The 15,027-nt window shown below is 42.3% G+C and overlaps 1 protein-coding gene across 1 annotated transcript; it reads left to right on the top strand.

Moving 5' to 3' along the window:
• The first annotated feature begins 83 nt into the window (after positions 1–83).
• ankef1a (ankyrin repeat and EF-hand domain containing 1a) lies at positions 84–14,755 on the top strand. The gene is made up of 11 exons (XM_031877314.1): positions 84–2,584; positions 4,952–5,157; positions 5,616–5,777; positions 8,316–8,515; positions 8,692–8,841; positions 8,946–9,069; positions 9,368–10,190; positions 10,906–11,132; positions 11,391–11,533; positions 13,912–14,067; positions 14,506–14,755. Exons 2-11 carry the CDS (start codon positions 4,965–4,967, stop codon positions 14,659–14,661), a joined length of 2,334 nt encoding a protein of 777 aa, XP_031733174.1. The 5' UTR covers positions 84–2,584; positions 4,952–4,964; the 3' UTR covers positions 14,662–14,755.
• The last annotated feature ends 272 nt before the right edge of the window (positions 14,756–15,027 follow it).

The raw sequence follows: 15,027 nt of genomic DNA, 5'->3' as shown, positions 1-15,027 counted from the left end.
GTCTTTTGTTTTCAAATGTGCAGAGGTTATTGCACACCATTTTTACTGTTTCTAACTAGTTTCTTTTCTTCAAGCTCACAGTTTCGTTTTGACCACAGGCAAATTCCCAGAAACATGACGCTGAATGCCAGTTGTCTTAGAGTGATGTTGGGGACACATTCCAAACCACCATTCTTTAGAGGGAAATGCACAAATGAAGTAAGTCACTGACAGTTCAAGACAGAAACTGCAGCATTTTATAAATCACACTACAGCAAAACAATAAGACCATTTTAGGACATTAGCTATGCCCAGAAAACACGAGGGGAGGAGGAGGATGGCCGGGGGGGAAGAATGGGGATTTCTTTTTTTTCTCCCCTTTGTCCTAATAAGGGCCATCTAACGTTGGTGGAGGATCAAGAAGCTAAAGTTATGAAGCTGTTCCTATCATTCTATCTTACAGTGGAATTTAAAGCTACAATAACAAATAATGAAGCTGAACTTTTGTCTCTAGGCTACAAATCCCATCTCCTTCATGAACACACACACACACACACACACACACACACACTTCCTGCCTTTAGAAGTCTAATTGAAATGACTCCAGAAGAAAATGTGTGCATTATATCAAGTATGTAGATATTGTTGAATGGATTTTAAAAGGAACATTTTCTGCAGAGACGATACAGATCGGGCCACATGCTGCATTATATTGACATAATGGTGGAAGCAATACATGGATTAATATCAGCATATCAGGGTTTGATCCCAATTCATTGTTCTTTTCCTCCCACAATTTTTCCTTTCCAGTGTGGGAATGTAATGTTATATGTTTCTATGTATTCTATAACCTCGAAGCAATGTAAATATTTTTCAGCGGTTTCGCCCACATAAGATTTTTACGAGTTACCACTTCACCTTGCCAGGTATTGTATATGTTTTGTATGTTTTTTTGCCACATGTGTGCCTCAAATACAGATATCCAGTTTTACACATCTGATGTCGGCAGTCTCTCATTTATCTGGATTGTGTTCTGTTTACTAAATGAGCCAGTACGTGCCAGGTTTTACACACCGTTTAGCCCGCTTCAGACTTATTTCATCTGGCACTTTATTGGCTTTCACAAATACACACAGCTGGGACGACTTTCTATTTCTGGCTCCTACTTTAAACCCCCTCTCAACTCTTCCTCTTGACTGCAGTAGGTTCATTTTAGCTGAAGACTTCAAGGAGATGGCTGATAAGCCACTTGTTAGGCTGCACTGCAGTGACACCCTGTGTTCAGTGTCGTTACCGTCGCAGCTGGGATGTTGCTGCTGAGGAACCTTGGAGAGTATCGCATATCTTTGCACATTCATTACTTATCAAGAGGTCTCTTTATAAACCCTTTCTGCACTCAAGTCATTCTACCGTCACTCATGCAGACAGAGTCATCCCTGAGACAATGTAATTGATCAATGCACTGGCGATCAAGTGCAAAGAAGCGGTAATTCTACCTAGGCTACTTAAGGATGTAAGGATGCATGATAAGATGGGACAGATGTAGCCTACGTATGGTAAGCTGTTTGAGTATTCAATAGCTAGACTGGAACTGCATTGCAGATATCCTTAATTAAATTCTTCCCAGTCCAAATGAGCATTTCAGATAGAAACAAATTGTATTTTTGATATGTAACATTCTGGATAAAAAGTCTGACTATAGTCATAATGTAATAACGACTAGTCAAAATGACTTTGTTGATACTGATGATCGTCGAGCTTGGCTAATAAATGTTTTAACGGCTTGTCATACTATTCTAGTGAAAATACAATTTTGACGAGGAGAAATGTTATTTGGGATATCTAAACTGTATACATTGAACTGGCAAACCGTTTTAACATTGAACGTTAATCGAACCACACTCCTCTGTAATTATAATGTTAGGTAATGTTAAAACGGCTTGCCATAGCCTTTGGTGTTTGTGTTGGTACTCTGTGGACCCCAGGAAGACTACAATCACTACGTGAAAGCTAATAGGGGTCAATGTAAAGAATACAGATTATGATTCGAATGGTGGCAGAAACATCAGATTGGGAATCGGATGAAACAACACATGGGAATCCGTTACCTGGATGTTGATGAAATGTGACGTTTAGGGAACAACGTGTGGACATTTTAAGTAACGCTGGCCTATACTATTTTTAATTGTATTCAATGTACTTGTTTAAGTGTATTTCTGTTGTTTAGTTTATTTGGATTAAAAACATATATATAAAATGCTTTACAGTAGGCGTGGTGTCCACATTTCCTCTCTGCAGTCGTATTTGGAGCCACAAGCATCATATTACCGAGCTCATCCCCAGTACTTGAATGCAGCATCAGACAGCACCAAAACACAGAACGTACTTCCCGGGATTTCCACGCGTGCCGTTGCCATGGAGCTGAGTTTGTTTCTTTTCTCCGGCTGACACGAAGTGAATGGTCGTGCTTGAAAACAAAAACACAAACGAAGTAAGGACTTTGTGGCGAAAAAAACTGGGCATACGTGTGACTGTCCTCGCTGTCCGGACGTGCTTGGGTCTGCGAACAACAACGTGCAAGGACCTTTAAAGATTTCCAGCACAGGTAAGAAGCGCGTGCCAAACAAGGAAACGCAAGGTGGCAAGCTAACATTCATTTACCTTTACCTAGCTTAAGTGTGTAGGTGGGTGGAATGGTGTCTGAGGGTTTATCAGTCTACAACGGCTTTCAATGTTTTGTTCATGCCGCCAAATGTTTCATTAACAGCGTTTGTGAGGTTAGTTTTTCTTGTTTTCAATAAGAATGTAACACTCAGTAAAGGGTGAACACGGGTCAAAGGGTCAGTAACCAATCAGAAAAAGTGATTGGTCATACGTAGGTTGTCACTTAGCTAGGTAACACGGCTAACTAGATATAGTATATTTATTGGAGTGAAAGTAACTTTCAGAAGAACAAACTAGCTCACAAAAAGTGTGCTGTACTGTAACGGTAAGTCCTCAGAAAGGACAACGCCACCGAATGTTCGAGTTCAATTAAGTTAAACTTGTTTTAGGTGGAAAAAAATGATAAAATACTGTGCTCAGACAAAACAAAGCGGTGCACTGACAGTTCACTATAATGGCGCCACATGCTGTTGTTCAGTGACATAACTACTACATACAGTTGTGTGAAAAAGTGATTTGCCCCCTTCCTGATTTCTTATTTTTTTGCATGTTTGTCACACTTAAATGTTTCAGATCATCAAACAAATTTATATTAGACAAAGATAACACAAGTAAACACAAAATGCAGTTTTTAAATGAAGGTTTTTATTATTAAGGGGGAAAAAAAATCCAAACCTACATGGCCCTGTGTGAAAAAGTGATTGCCCCCTAAACCTAATAACTGGTTGGGCCACCCTTAGCAGCAACAACTGCAATCAAGCATTTGCAATAACTGGCAATGAGTCTTTTACAGCGCTGTAGAGGAATTTTGGCCCACTCATCTTTGCAGAATTGTTGTAATTCAGCCACATTGGAGGGTTTTCGAGCATGAACTGCCCAAGTGCGCTTCAGCTTGAGGTCACGAACAGATGGCCGGACATTCTCCTTCAGGATTTTTTGGTAGACAGCAGAATTCATGGTTCCATTTACCACAGCAAGTCTTCCAGGTCCTGAAGCAGCAAAACAGCCCCAGACCATCACACTACCACCACCATATTTTACTGTTGGTATGATGTTCCTTTTCTGAAATGCCGTGTTACTTTTACGCCAGATGGAATGGGACATACACCTTCCAAAAAGTTTAACTTTTGTCTCGTCAGTCCACAGAGTATTTTCCCAAAAGTCTTGGGGATCATCAAGATGTTTTCTGGCAAAACTGAGACGAGCCTTTATGTTCTTTTTGCTCAGCAGTGGTTTTCGTCTTGGAACTCTGCCATGCAGGCCATTTTTGCCCAGTCTCTTTCTTATGGTGGAGTCATGAACACTGACCTTAATTGAGGCAAGTGAGGCCTGCAGTTCTTTGGATGTTGTTCTGGGGTCTTTTGTGACCTCTTGGATGAGTCGTCGCTGCGCTCTTGGGGTAATTTTGGTCGGCCGGCCACTCCTTGGAAGGTTCACCACTGTTCCATGTTTTTGCCATTTGTGGATAATGGCTCTCACTGTGGTTCGCTGGAGTCCCAAAGCTTTAGAAATGGCTTTGTAACCTTTTCCAGACTGATTGATCTCAATTACTTTGTTTCTCATTTGTTCCTGAATTTCTTTGGATCGCAGCATGATCCAGCTTTTGAGGATCTTTTGGTCTACCTCACTTTGTCAGGCAGGTCCTATTTAAGTCATTTCTTGATTGAGAACAGGTGTGGCAGTAATCAGGCCTGGGTGTGGCTAGAGAAATTGAACTCAGCTTTCCAAAGATGTGATAAACCACAGTTAATTTATGTTTTAACAGGGGGGGGCAATCACTTTTTCACACAGGGCCATGTAGGTTTGGATTTTTTTTTCCCCCTTAATAATAAAAACCATTTAAAAACTGCATTATGTGTTTACTTGTGTTATCTTTGTCTAATATTTAAATTTGTTTGATGATCTGAAACATTTAATTGTGACAAACATGCAAAAAAATAAGAAATCAGGAAGGGGGAAAACACTTTTTCACACAACTGTATGTGCTCTGTGATGATTGATCATTGAGTTATTTAAACTATAGAATATTGAATATACTCACAAAAAGCCACACAATAAGCCCTTTTCACAGCAGCCAGCCTGACATGTATTGCAGGGTAAACACAGGTGTAATTGCTAAGAAACCAGGGCCCTGGCCCACCTAAATGGAACAGGGCCATAATAAATGTTATTAGATACACCTGTGTTCACCCTGCAATGACATGTCAACATTGCCGCTTGCTTCCACCCTTCGTCGTTAGCATGTACGCCTACATATTTGTCAGGAAGTCATATCTCCTTTTCTATATATTCTTTTTTTTTTAACCAGCCCTTTTGACCACATGATGAGTGGAGGAGTAGCAGAGGGCCGCTTGCAGGTCCTTCAGATCTACCGCCTGCTGCAGTGCGTCCATCAAGGGGACAAGGAGCAGGTAGAGAAGATGGTGAACCTCGGGGTGGACAACCTCATCAACCTCACTGATCCGCAAGACAGCAAAGGGGTTCTTCATGTGGCAGCTTCAGCCAACAATCAGGGTGATGGGCCTCTTCTTTACTCCGTCAGATTATAGACATTCTGTTTGAAGAGAACATGAGAGAACATGGTGCTCCACTGGCCTGCTGTAACAATTTTATCCTTTAGAAATGAAGCCATGACTTGGTAAAGGCTAACATTTGAAAGCAATGTATGTCAGTACGTTTACATAACTTGGAATACTGCAAATATCCAGTTTACTGTAATGTTATTAGATTTATACCCAAAATTCCTTTTTTTTTAAAAAACAAGTTGATTCTTGAATTTATAGATACAATTTGGCCTTTTTGCTGCACAGCTTTACTAATGTCCAGGACTTATAAGAGAGCATGTACACAAGGCTACTGTACAATTTTTCTTAAAGAGAAATCAAGCAGTTCATAGAATGTACTGCAAACCCCCAAAAAAGAGGTCACCTCAGTGTCCTGACTGTTCCTGTACTCCTCCTGACTCCTTACAGACTTGGTCAGCTTCCTTCTCTCCCTGGGAGCACGCCCCAACATCCAGGACAAGGAGGGCCACACCCCGGCCATGTTAGCTGCTGAGCTGGGCAATGATGCCATAATGGCACTGCTGGTGCAGAGCAATGCTAATCTGAGACTCCAAGACACTGAGGGAAAAGGTGAGCTGTAGCAGAACTCGGAGAGAGCAGGGTAGTACATATATGTGATAGTTTTAAAGGAACGATGTGTAGCACTAAGGGGGATTTATTGGCAGAAATGGAATATAATATTAATAAGTATGTTTTCTTTAGTGTATAATCACCTGAAAACAAGAATCACTGTGTTTTCGTTCCCTTAGAATGAGCCATTTATATCTAAATACAGAGCGGGTCCTCTTGACAGAGCTGGTCGCCATGTTTCTACAGGAGCCCAGAATGGACAAATCAAACACTGGCTCTACATACGGGCATTCATGTTTTACGTTTTTGCGTTCGCCACCAAGTTCTCCTTCGCGCTTGGGACACAGGAGGAGTTTAGGTCGTTTGCAATCTGCCACCTCACCGCTAGATGGCGCCACATCCCTACACACAGGTCCTTTAATACTTTATTAATCAAGTCGTTTTATTGAGATGGAAATCTTTTTTTTTATTGCAAGAGTCTTGATATAAAGTTTGTGGGCTGAAACATAAAAATTGAATTATTTAGATACAGTTTGAGGAAAATGGTGGTGAGAACAAAATTAGTTCAGGTCTGATTTTCACGAGACAAGTGGGCTTTTTTCCAAACTATATTTTTGATTCTCAGCTATTCTCAACCACTGGGTCGGGGCCCACGAGTGGGCCTCATAGGACTGAGGTACTGCCAAACCATTAGATTCAATTAAAATAAGAAAATTGGAATTTTACAAAGCTAGTATATTATTATATCTAAATGTACTCAAGAAGTCACATAAATTAAAAAACATAGTAATTCAAGCAAAGCATAGTGTCAATGACCAGTTATGTGTGAATATTACCACGCCAGTCACAGCATCATCATCAGGTGGATACAAATGTGTGTTGCCAATGTTAACTGATGCAGTGACACAAAATGAAATCGTTTTTTTGAAATGAAAAAGTGACGTGGGAGACAACCCTGTCATTACAGCTGACAGAGGCATAACACATATTTATAGCCCAGTTGATTTTTTTCTCCTTTTTATTCAAGTTGTGTTTGTTATCTCTTTTATTTTCGGAAGGGGATCCTTGAAATGTATGTGAGGTAACGGAACAGCGTCCCTTCCGCTTGAAGTGTCGATTTCTCTAATAGAGGTGTTTTCCATCTCAAGTTAGTCCAGCAGGTTCGCTGTGAATGCCTTACCTTGTCTCACAACTCATGAAAATGCATGGTGCCGCTGTTTAGATATTGATGAGGAGGCTGTATCCCTGACAAGTCCAGTCAGCGAGCCTTAAGTTCTTCTCCAGGACCTTGTCAAACCTGTTGTGATAATGATCCCAATTACAGTGTGTCCGGGGCATCCATTACTGCAAACGACATTCTTTTGAGAGTGAGCGAACAAGAGAGGGAGAGAAAGAGAGAGCTTGGGTTACAGTGAGAAGAAAAGTATTTGCGCGTGTGCAATGTGTGCATGAGTCATGCTTTTATATAATGCATGTTGCACTTGTATGTGTGTGCACGCTTGTGCACAGTGCGCGGATGTGTGCACGTGTCCGTCAGACCGCATAGGTACATCTAATTACAGATCAACCTCTATTGGTGATCCCCACCTGTGAAACATGCTGAGTAACCTGATATCACCCTGCACTCCCCGAGGACTGGTTTGGCCCAGTCTCAACACTCACAGCCAAGCCTTTACCGCCATAGGCTGAGCCTCAATAGTCACACGTTTGCCTGTATTATCCTCAGTGTTATAGAGGGCCGGGTGAGCTGCTTCCTCAGTACAACATTAAAACTATAGTGTGTTTACAAAACGCCCATAAGCTAACAAGCTATTTCTCTATTGTACACTCAATGCAAAAAAAATGATACATTTCATACATCTTTACATGGACTGCTCTGATCTGACCAAAAATATAAATATTATCATTATTTATTATCAATTTTAATATTTTTTTGTGGCATTTTGATCTTCATTGGACAGTTTATAGTTATAGTGGAGACAGACAGGAAACAATGGAAGAGACAGAGAGGTATGGCCAACCAGGTGGCAACCTCCGGTTCTGAAGAGTGAAGCCGATGCGAGAGTGTCTTAAAACTTGTATTCTCTCTACTGACCATCAGGGGGCGACTCCTCTGGTTGTATAGAAGTCTATGAGAAAATGACTCTACTTCTCTCTTGATTTATTACCTCAGTAAACATTGTAAACATGAGTTTATGGTCTCAATCTCTAGTTTCAAGTCTTCTTCAATACAGCATGATGTTCATTTAGTAAATTATGCTCCATTTAGAGTCAAACAGACCAAAAAGCAGGGGATGCTTTAGGGCGGGGCTTACTGTGATTGACTACCTGGCGACGGTACTTCTTATATACTGTCAACAACGAAGGTTATGTGTTTATATGGCTATTGGGCTTATGAAGTTATTTTGATAATGTTGATATTAATATTTCTTCTTGAGATGCAATTTAAAAGCTGAATGTCAGTCAGATATATCTCCCATTTGCCTTAATCCCTCTGTCTCTCATTTTAAGTTCCTATGCTTTTCGTCCTCTCTTTAGGCGTGTTATTCTACTGCATCTACCCCACCAAGCGTCACACCCTCTGCCTGGAGATGGCTCTGAAGTGCCAGGCGGACGTCAACAATGTGTCAGCGCGGGGGACTCATGTCTTCCAGTTGATGTGTGAAAAAGCCCAGGAGTGCACCCCCATGTGTCTCATCACGCTGGGTGCAGGGGCAGACCCCAACGCAAAAAATAAGGTTAAAAAATACAATGGGGACTGACACTGAGGCATTGTGGGAGCTGAGGCAATGGCAGTGGAGTGTGTGGGATCTGAGCACACAACTTAGCGTGATGCCGAAATATTCTCAGCTGAGATGTTCTTTGTGCTGTTTGTTTAACCAAAGACCGACTCCTCTCCCCTCTTTCTTGTCAGAAAACCGGCGTCACGGCGTTGATGGAGGCAGCCAAGGCGGGCTCCCTGCAGCTCGTTAAAGCCATTCTCAAGAAAGGGGGAAACCCCAACGCCCTGGATCGAAAACGCCGCACAGCAGTGCACTATGCCGCCATGGGGGGCTTTTTTGAGGTGTAGTATGAGCTCAACTCAAATTACAGTAGTTACTATTAGTACCAGTGGGATTTTAGATTAAAGATTCTATGTGTTGCTCTGTGGTGTTGTGTGCCTTCTAGTTGTTTCCGGTGCTGTCCGCATACTCAGCAGACATGGGTGGGATCAACTTAGAGGAGTGCACAGCCCTACACTACGCCTCCGCCACGGGCAATGCTAACTGCTGCAAGTTCCTGGCACAGAGAGGTGATGTGAGAGAGTCTAACGTTAACCCTGCATTGAAAAAGATAGCTCTGTGGTAACTACTCCTAATGCCATCACAGGGTCAAGACAGGATCTTTACTTTTGTAGTCTTATGTTTTATAAGCTTTAATCTCTGTTGAGAGACATGCAGAGCCAGGAAATACAATTGTCTTCTCTCGTAAAGTATTCGACAAAAAAAAAAAGAAGAAAGTTGTAGAGTATGCAGCTGCAAACACTGTCCCAAATTGAATTAGGTCATTCTACCATGTCTTTATATTTTCCCTAAAACTGTGATGTTCAGGTTGTAACCCCAAACTGAAGAACCAGGAAGGTTTGCTGCCACGTCAGATTGCCAAAGCGGCTGGTCACAAAGCGGCAGCCAAGGAGCTGAGGAAAGCAGAGCGCCAACAGGGGAAAGTCAAAAAATCCAACAGTGTGATTCCCACATCAGATCTTTGGGCCCTGACCCTCCACGACTGGTCTCACGAGCACGAGGATGAATTACGGCGAGCCTTTGAGGACAACTCGGACACAGTTACCGCCGAGAGGTGTATTTCAGTGTTGGAAGAACTGAAAGCTCCGGTTGAACTAGACCAGCTCAATACGGTCATCTCAGCACATGGCAAGACGAGAGAGGGCTACGTCAACATTAATGATTTCATCAAAGGTGTCAAGTACATCAAGAAACCATTCCTCCTCTCCTCTTATATGCCAAAAAATAAAAAGGGAGGGAAAGGAGGGAAAGGAGGTAAGAAGAAGGGTAAATTTGTCCTCCCCGTGCCCATTTGCACTGTCCCACCGGAGCTCATGCCCCGGCGACCGGACGGAGGCCCACCCCACTTCATGATTGAGACATACTACAACTGCTCGGACATCCGCCGATTCGACCGCGATCACCCGCCAGAACATCCCCTGATGAATGACTCAGGATGGTACGTGGAAAAGCCAGAGAAGGTCTACGTCAATGTCAACTACTGTGTGAAAAGTGGAGACCTGGAGTCTCTGGACCTCGCTCTCAATCAGGGCGTTCCTGTGGATGTCCAAGACCAGTTCTACAAGACCCCACTCATGGTGGCCTGCTCCAGTGGCAACTACGAGGTGGCTCAGTATCTCCTCAGTCGGGGGTGAGAAACATCACGCTTTCTGATTTATTTTTATTTGTTAAGATTTGCAAAGATTTTCCCACTGAAGCAATACAGATGTGTTTCTTTGTTACATTTGTGAGGATTATTACTGTTTAGTGAAACGGATTATCAACAATGTGAATTTAAAGCAGCTGTTATCAATATTTTAATAGTAAACGTATGAAAACAAGGGGACAACTTGAAAGGGGTCGCTTGCAGTGAATCAACAGCTCCCCCTCGGCTTCACTGAGCCTCTAAACCAGTTCCATTCTCAGCTGTTGTGTTAACGTTTTCACGTTAATGTAAGATTAAATGTTGCTGGTTTTAAGTTATTATCCTTAAGATAAATGAGGTATCAGGAAGGTCCCAGAACACTCAGTAAAACCACAGAGGAGCAACTGGTGTATCCGTTTACAGGGCCAGGTCCCTGGTACTGTGCATGCTGGCTCTCTTCAATGGCCGTGACACACTAAAGAGAATGGGACCATAATTGATTCGATCATTTACACCTGTGTTACCTGCTATGACTTTGTCAAATGGCTGCTGTGGAAACGGCCAGCCTGTGTTCTGTCAGTTTAACGCTCTCATTAAACTACAGAGTTGTTTAGAACAGGTCATCTTTAGTTAATAAGTGGTGATTTCCGCACCTGTTTTTGCAAAAAGTTTTCATCAAATGGTGAGGTCAGAGGTCAATTCTACTCTCTGTTCCTGACAGGGCCGATGTGAATGTGTGTGACCAGTTCTTCTGGACGCCCCTCCACCACGCGGCTCACGCTGGCCAAGTGGAACTCATTGAACTTCTGGTGAAGGCCGGGGCCTCCGTAGACGCCCGGGCCCTCGGAGGAGGCACGCCCCTCATGAGGGCCATCGAGAGCTCTCGACCCTCCTGTGTGGACTTCCTCATCAAGGCGGGCGCCAGTGTCAATGCAGAGAACAAGAAAGGTTTGACTGTACATCTAAAATACACAGAAGTTCATTTAAAACACTAATATTTAAATACATTTCATTTGGCATATTAAAATAACCAGAGGGAAATATAACTGAATTGGATTTCATCACATTTTGAGGAAGCAACATAGACAATAGATTTGGTTTACAGTGCACACTATGAATTCATAATAAGTTTTCAACTTTCAGGCAAGCTGGTTAAAACTGTGACTTGTCCCGTCATGTGATTGACCATATTTTATTTCCCTTCAGAACAAAACTGCCTCGACATTGCCAGAGCTTTTGCTGACTCCAGGATAATTGACTTGGTCAAAGACAAGATGGACTCTCTGCCCAAAACAAAGGAGACAGCCAAGGGAAAGGGGAGCAAAGCTCAAAAGCCTAAACCTGCTCAGGCAAGGGTACCCAAGTAACTGCATTAAAATCTTCCATCTTGTGGCTTTAAACCTTTTCTGTTTCCCCTTGTTTCAAATTTAAATTTCGCTCTGTTCCTAATTCACTCTTCACTGTCCACAAAACACATTCAGGATTGTTAGGAAAAAGAAATCAGACACCTCCGATCCTACCAGTCAGTTCACCTCAGGCTGCTTCTATCATCTCAGTATAGTCTCATCACATAGCTAAATGGAGCAAAATGACATGATTACTATAGCAAGCTAACTAGTGTCATCAACGCTGTTTATTGTCTCAGGCCAACTCATCAGACTTTGATGCTGATGTTGCTCCAATACATTGGTCTTTCTGCTCTTTGCTGGTGAAGATAGACCACCAGAAGAGACAGCCGCTGCATTGTTTCCCTCGCTGGGGTCTTTGTGGCTGCCATTGTCACACGGCAGGCTGGGATATCAAAGTAAAACGTAGCCAACATTTGACTGGAGGTAATCTCCCACCCTCGTGTTTCATCTGTGTACTCCAGCGTCTTCCGTCAGCATGAGAAACCTAAGCCTGTAACCAAATCTGATTACTCTAAGGCAGCAACTTGTAAGCAAACTAGACCAGATGTCTTATGTTACACCTAGACCATGCAAGCAATTCAATTTGCATTTCCTATTAGGAATCAGGCCCAAATCTGACAGAATGTATTGATTTTGTCATTAGGAGGTGATGCCGTAGCACAAGTTCCTCAGGAATATTCACAGTTTAAATATTGCTGCAAGCAGCAATTCTGGGGAGCAAGAAAAAGTCCATCACACAGAATAAATTGCACACAGGTACAATATGGAGCTGTCTACCCACTGAGCATTTTTTATCATAACCCAGAAAAGCACAGGGGCGATATAGACCACTTCCTTTGTCTGCTCCTGCAATAAATGATGAAGACAATTGATGACGGAATTGCAGAAATTCACTCATTACTACAAGAAACTGATGAGCCTATTCAACTTACATCCAATGGAACTTATGAGCAACCCAATTGCTGTAAATATTGCATGCACCCTTAAGTCAAACTAGATGCTTTTCATTGCAATGTAACACTCACATATGGCTTTGAACCCGTGAAACCCATCACTGAATTGGTTAGAAATAGGATCCTGTAAATGAGACGGACACAAACCTAAAATATGGTCATAATTCCTGTGTTTTCATGAACATGATCTACTGTCAAAGTTAGACAACGTCTTAGAATCTTTAACCCTCCGGCCTCTAGTTTGTGGTTGCAAAGTTTCACGGGGCTCTGATCATCGTAGAGGTCACAGCAGGTCATTTTATACGGTGACGTCGAGTTTGAAAACATGACATCATACACGAATAGAACTGGGCTCATTGGAATAGGGGAGACTAACGTATATTTATATACTTAGATATGGTTTATATATATATATGTATATATAAATAAATGTATACTGCACGCAAAAAACTGCATGGTTTTTGCCCAATTTTCATTCACATATCTTGAGGTGAGAGGTCGAGGGAATCCTTCGAAAATCTCCATCATTACCTACAATTGAGCATGAGATAGTACCGCTTGATTCCTCAGGTTTTATAGTCTCATATGATGCCTGGGCCAAAGGCAGCCCGCCGGCAGGCCATCCAATCGCCGACAGGTTAAACCAATTAGTTTGACTAAACTATTATCTTTTAACCGTCTTTAACCTCATTTCTTCTACTTCATAAAGTCTTTACTGCTTAATTGATTTGTGTGTCAGCTAAATATTATAGGGTTTCAACACAGTGAACACCATAGTAAAGGCACCTGTTGGGCCTTTAAAGCTAAAATCTTATCTAATCTTTACTTCACTGTTTAAATGTCCAGACAGCGGCCAAATGAATCAGCTGATGTCGACCAGCCCAATATTCACTCTCAAGAGTTTAAACCCACAACAAGCTTGAGACATAGAAGGGAAGCTGATCTTCTGAAATGTAAGTTGGGCTGTAGAGATGGACCAGAGGTGACGATAGAGGGATTATTGTGTTGACTAAAATTTAAAACCTGCATTTCTTGGACTGACTAAGCAATCAGTTCAGTGGTCTACCAGAGACTCAGAGAAAACACCTTCAAGTGTTGAGACCTGCGTGTCTTACTGTGAGTACAGCTCTGTTGTTAGTAGAATACTTTGCTCTGGACACATCTTCTGACAAAGAGCTGACATATCTTACCCTTCATTTTCTCTGGCTGACCTGGTGCAGATAAACCCTTCCAGCCCTCTTCAGTAACCCCTCTCTCTCTCTGAGAGACCTCAATCTGACACTGAAGACCTTTGATTTGTAGCAACTGCACAGAGTACTTGATTTAAAATAAGGCAAGTCTGAAAAATCTTGGTGTCCCCTGCAGGACGTTACTGCAGAAACTTCAGCGCTCGCAGAGACATCGACTGCAACAGCGGGGAAGACTCCTCCTCAGAGGGATTCCAAGAGCGTCATCCTGCAAAACACCAGGATTACGACGGGGAAAACTAACACTGTGGATATCACCTTTGTGCCAAAAACGGTAGGGCTCACCACCATTGACTGGAGGTTGACTGGAGCGTCTGCCTGATAAATACAAGTTAGTCCTTCATGTCTGAACATACCACGAAAAATATCCCGTAAACTGCCTGTGAAATGCATTTTGATACTTTTCAGGCTCAGCCTTGTTAGTTGTAGATGTTTTGCCGTTGAATAGGGTCAAAGGCCCTATTATGCACATATATTACACACCAATGATATACAAGATCTACTGCTATCAAAGAAACATTTCTCAAGGTGAACATGTTTCCAGTCCAGAAACTTGCTTTCTTAATCGTAATTTAACAACAGACACACTTGCCCACAGTGTTCCCATCAGTGCACATGAGTTCAGTACTGTACACAACTAACTGAGTAATTACATAAAGTTGTCTCTGTCTATATCTATTCATGACTTTCTCCTGTCTGAAACCTGTCTCAGGTTTGGGGGAAGCCGCCCACCACCAGCCAGCTGATGTCAAAGATAGAGAGACGGAAGGAGCTCTTGTCCCTGAAGGTGGACTTGGACGACTTCATGAAGCCTTTCAGCCAGAACATGCAGAGGAAAACACTGGAGCCGGCAATGACCACAGACTAGACCGAAAGGAGGTTAGGCAGCAAGAGACACTCAGACATTTCGTAATCTCAGTCTGTTACCTGAGCCGGCTGGCCACCTGTAACAATCACAGACATTGGATTTACCGTATTAATCTATTTATCCTTACGGCTGCTTTGATCAACATAGTCGGACTATCATGTAACTAAACCTCTTCAGTATCAGAACAATGTCAATACATAGTCAGAAATAGTTTGAAGGACAGTACATGTATAATTTCATCACACTAATCTGTTGTTATTAACAGTCACACGACAACTTCATGCAATTAATAAGAATGTGAATACGCACCAAGGTACTGTACAGCATACCCACAATGCTCAGCAGGCACTGTTTGTATATTGTCAA

The sequence above is a fragment of the Anarrhichthys ocellatus genome, unplaced genomic scaffold (genome assembly GCF_004355925.1).
Source record: "Anarrhichthys ocellatus isolate YVR2014 unplaced genomic scaffold, GSC_Weel_1.0 scaffold133, whole genome shotgun sequence".
NCBI lineage: Eukaryota > Metazoa > Chordata > Actinopteri > Perciformes > Anarhichadidae > Anarrhichthys > Anarrhichthys ocellatus.
Note: the sequence above shows the minus strand (reverse complement) of the source record. Positions and strands in the feature narration are given on the sequence as shown.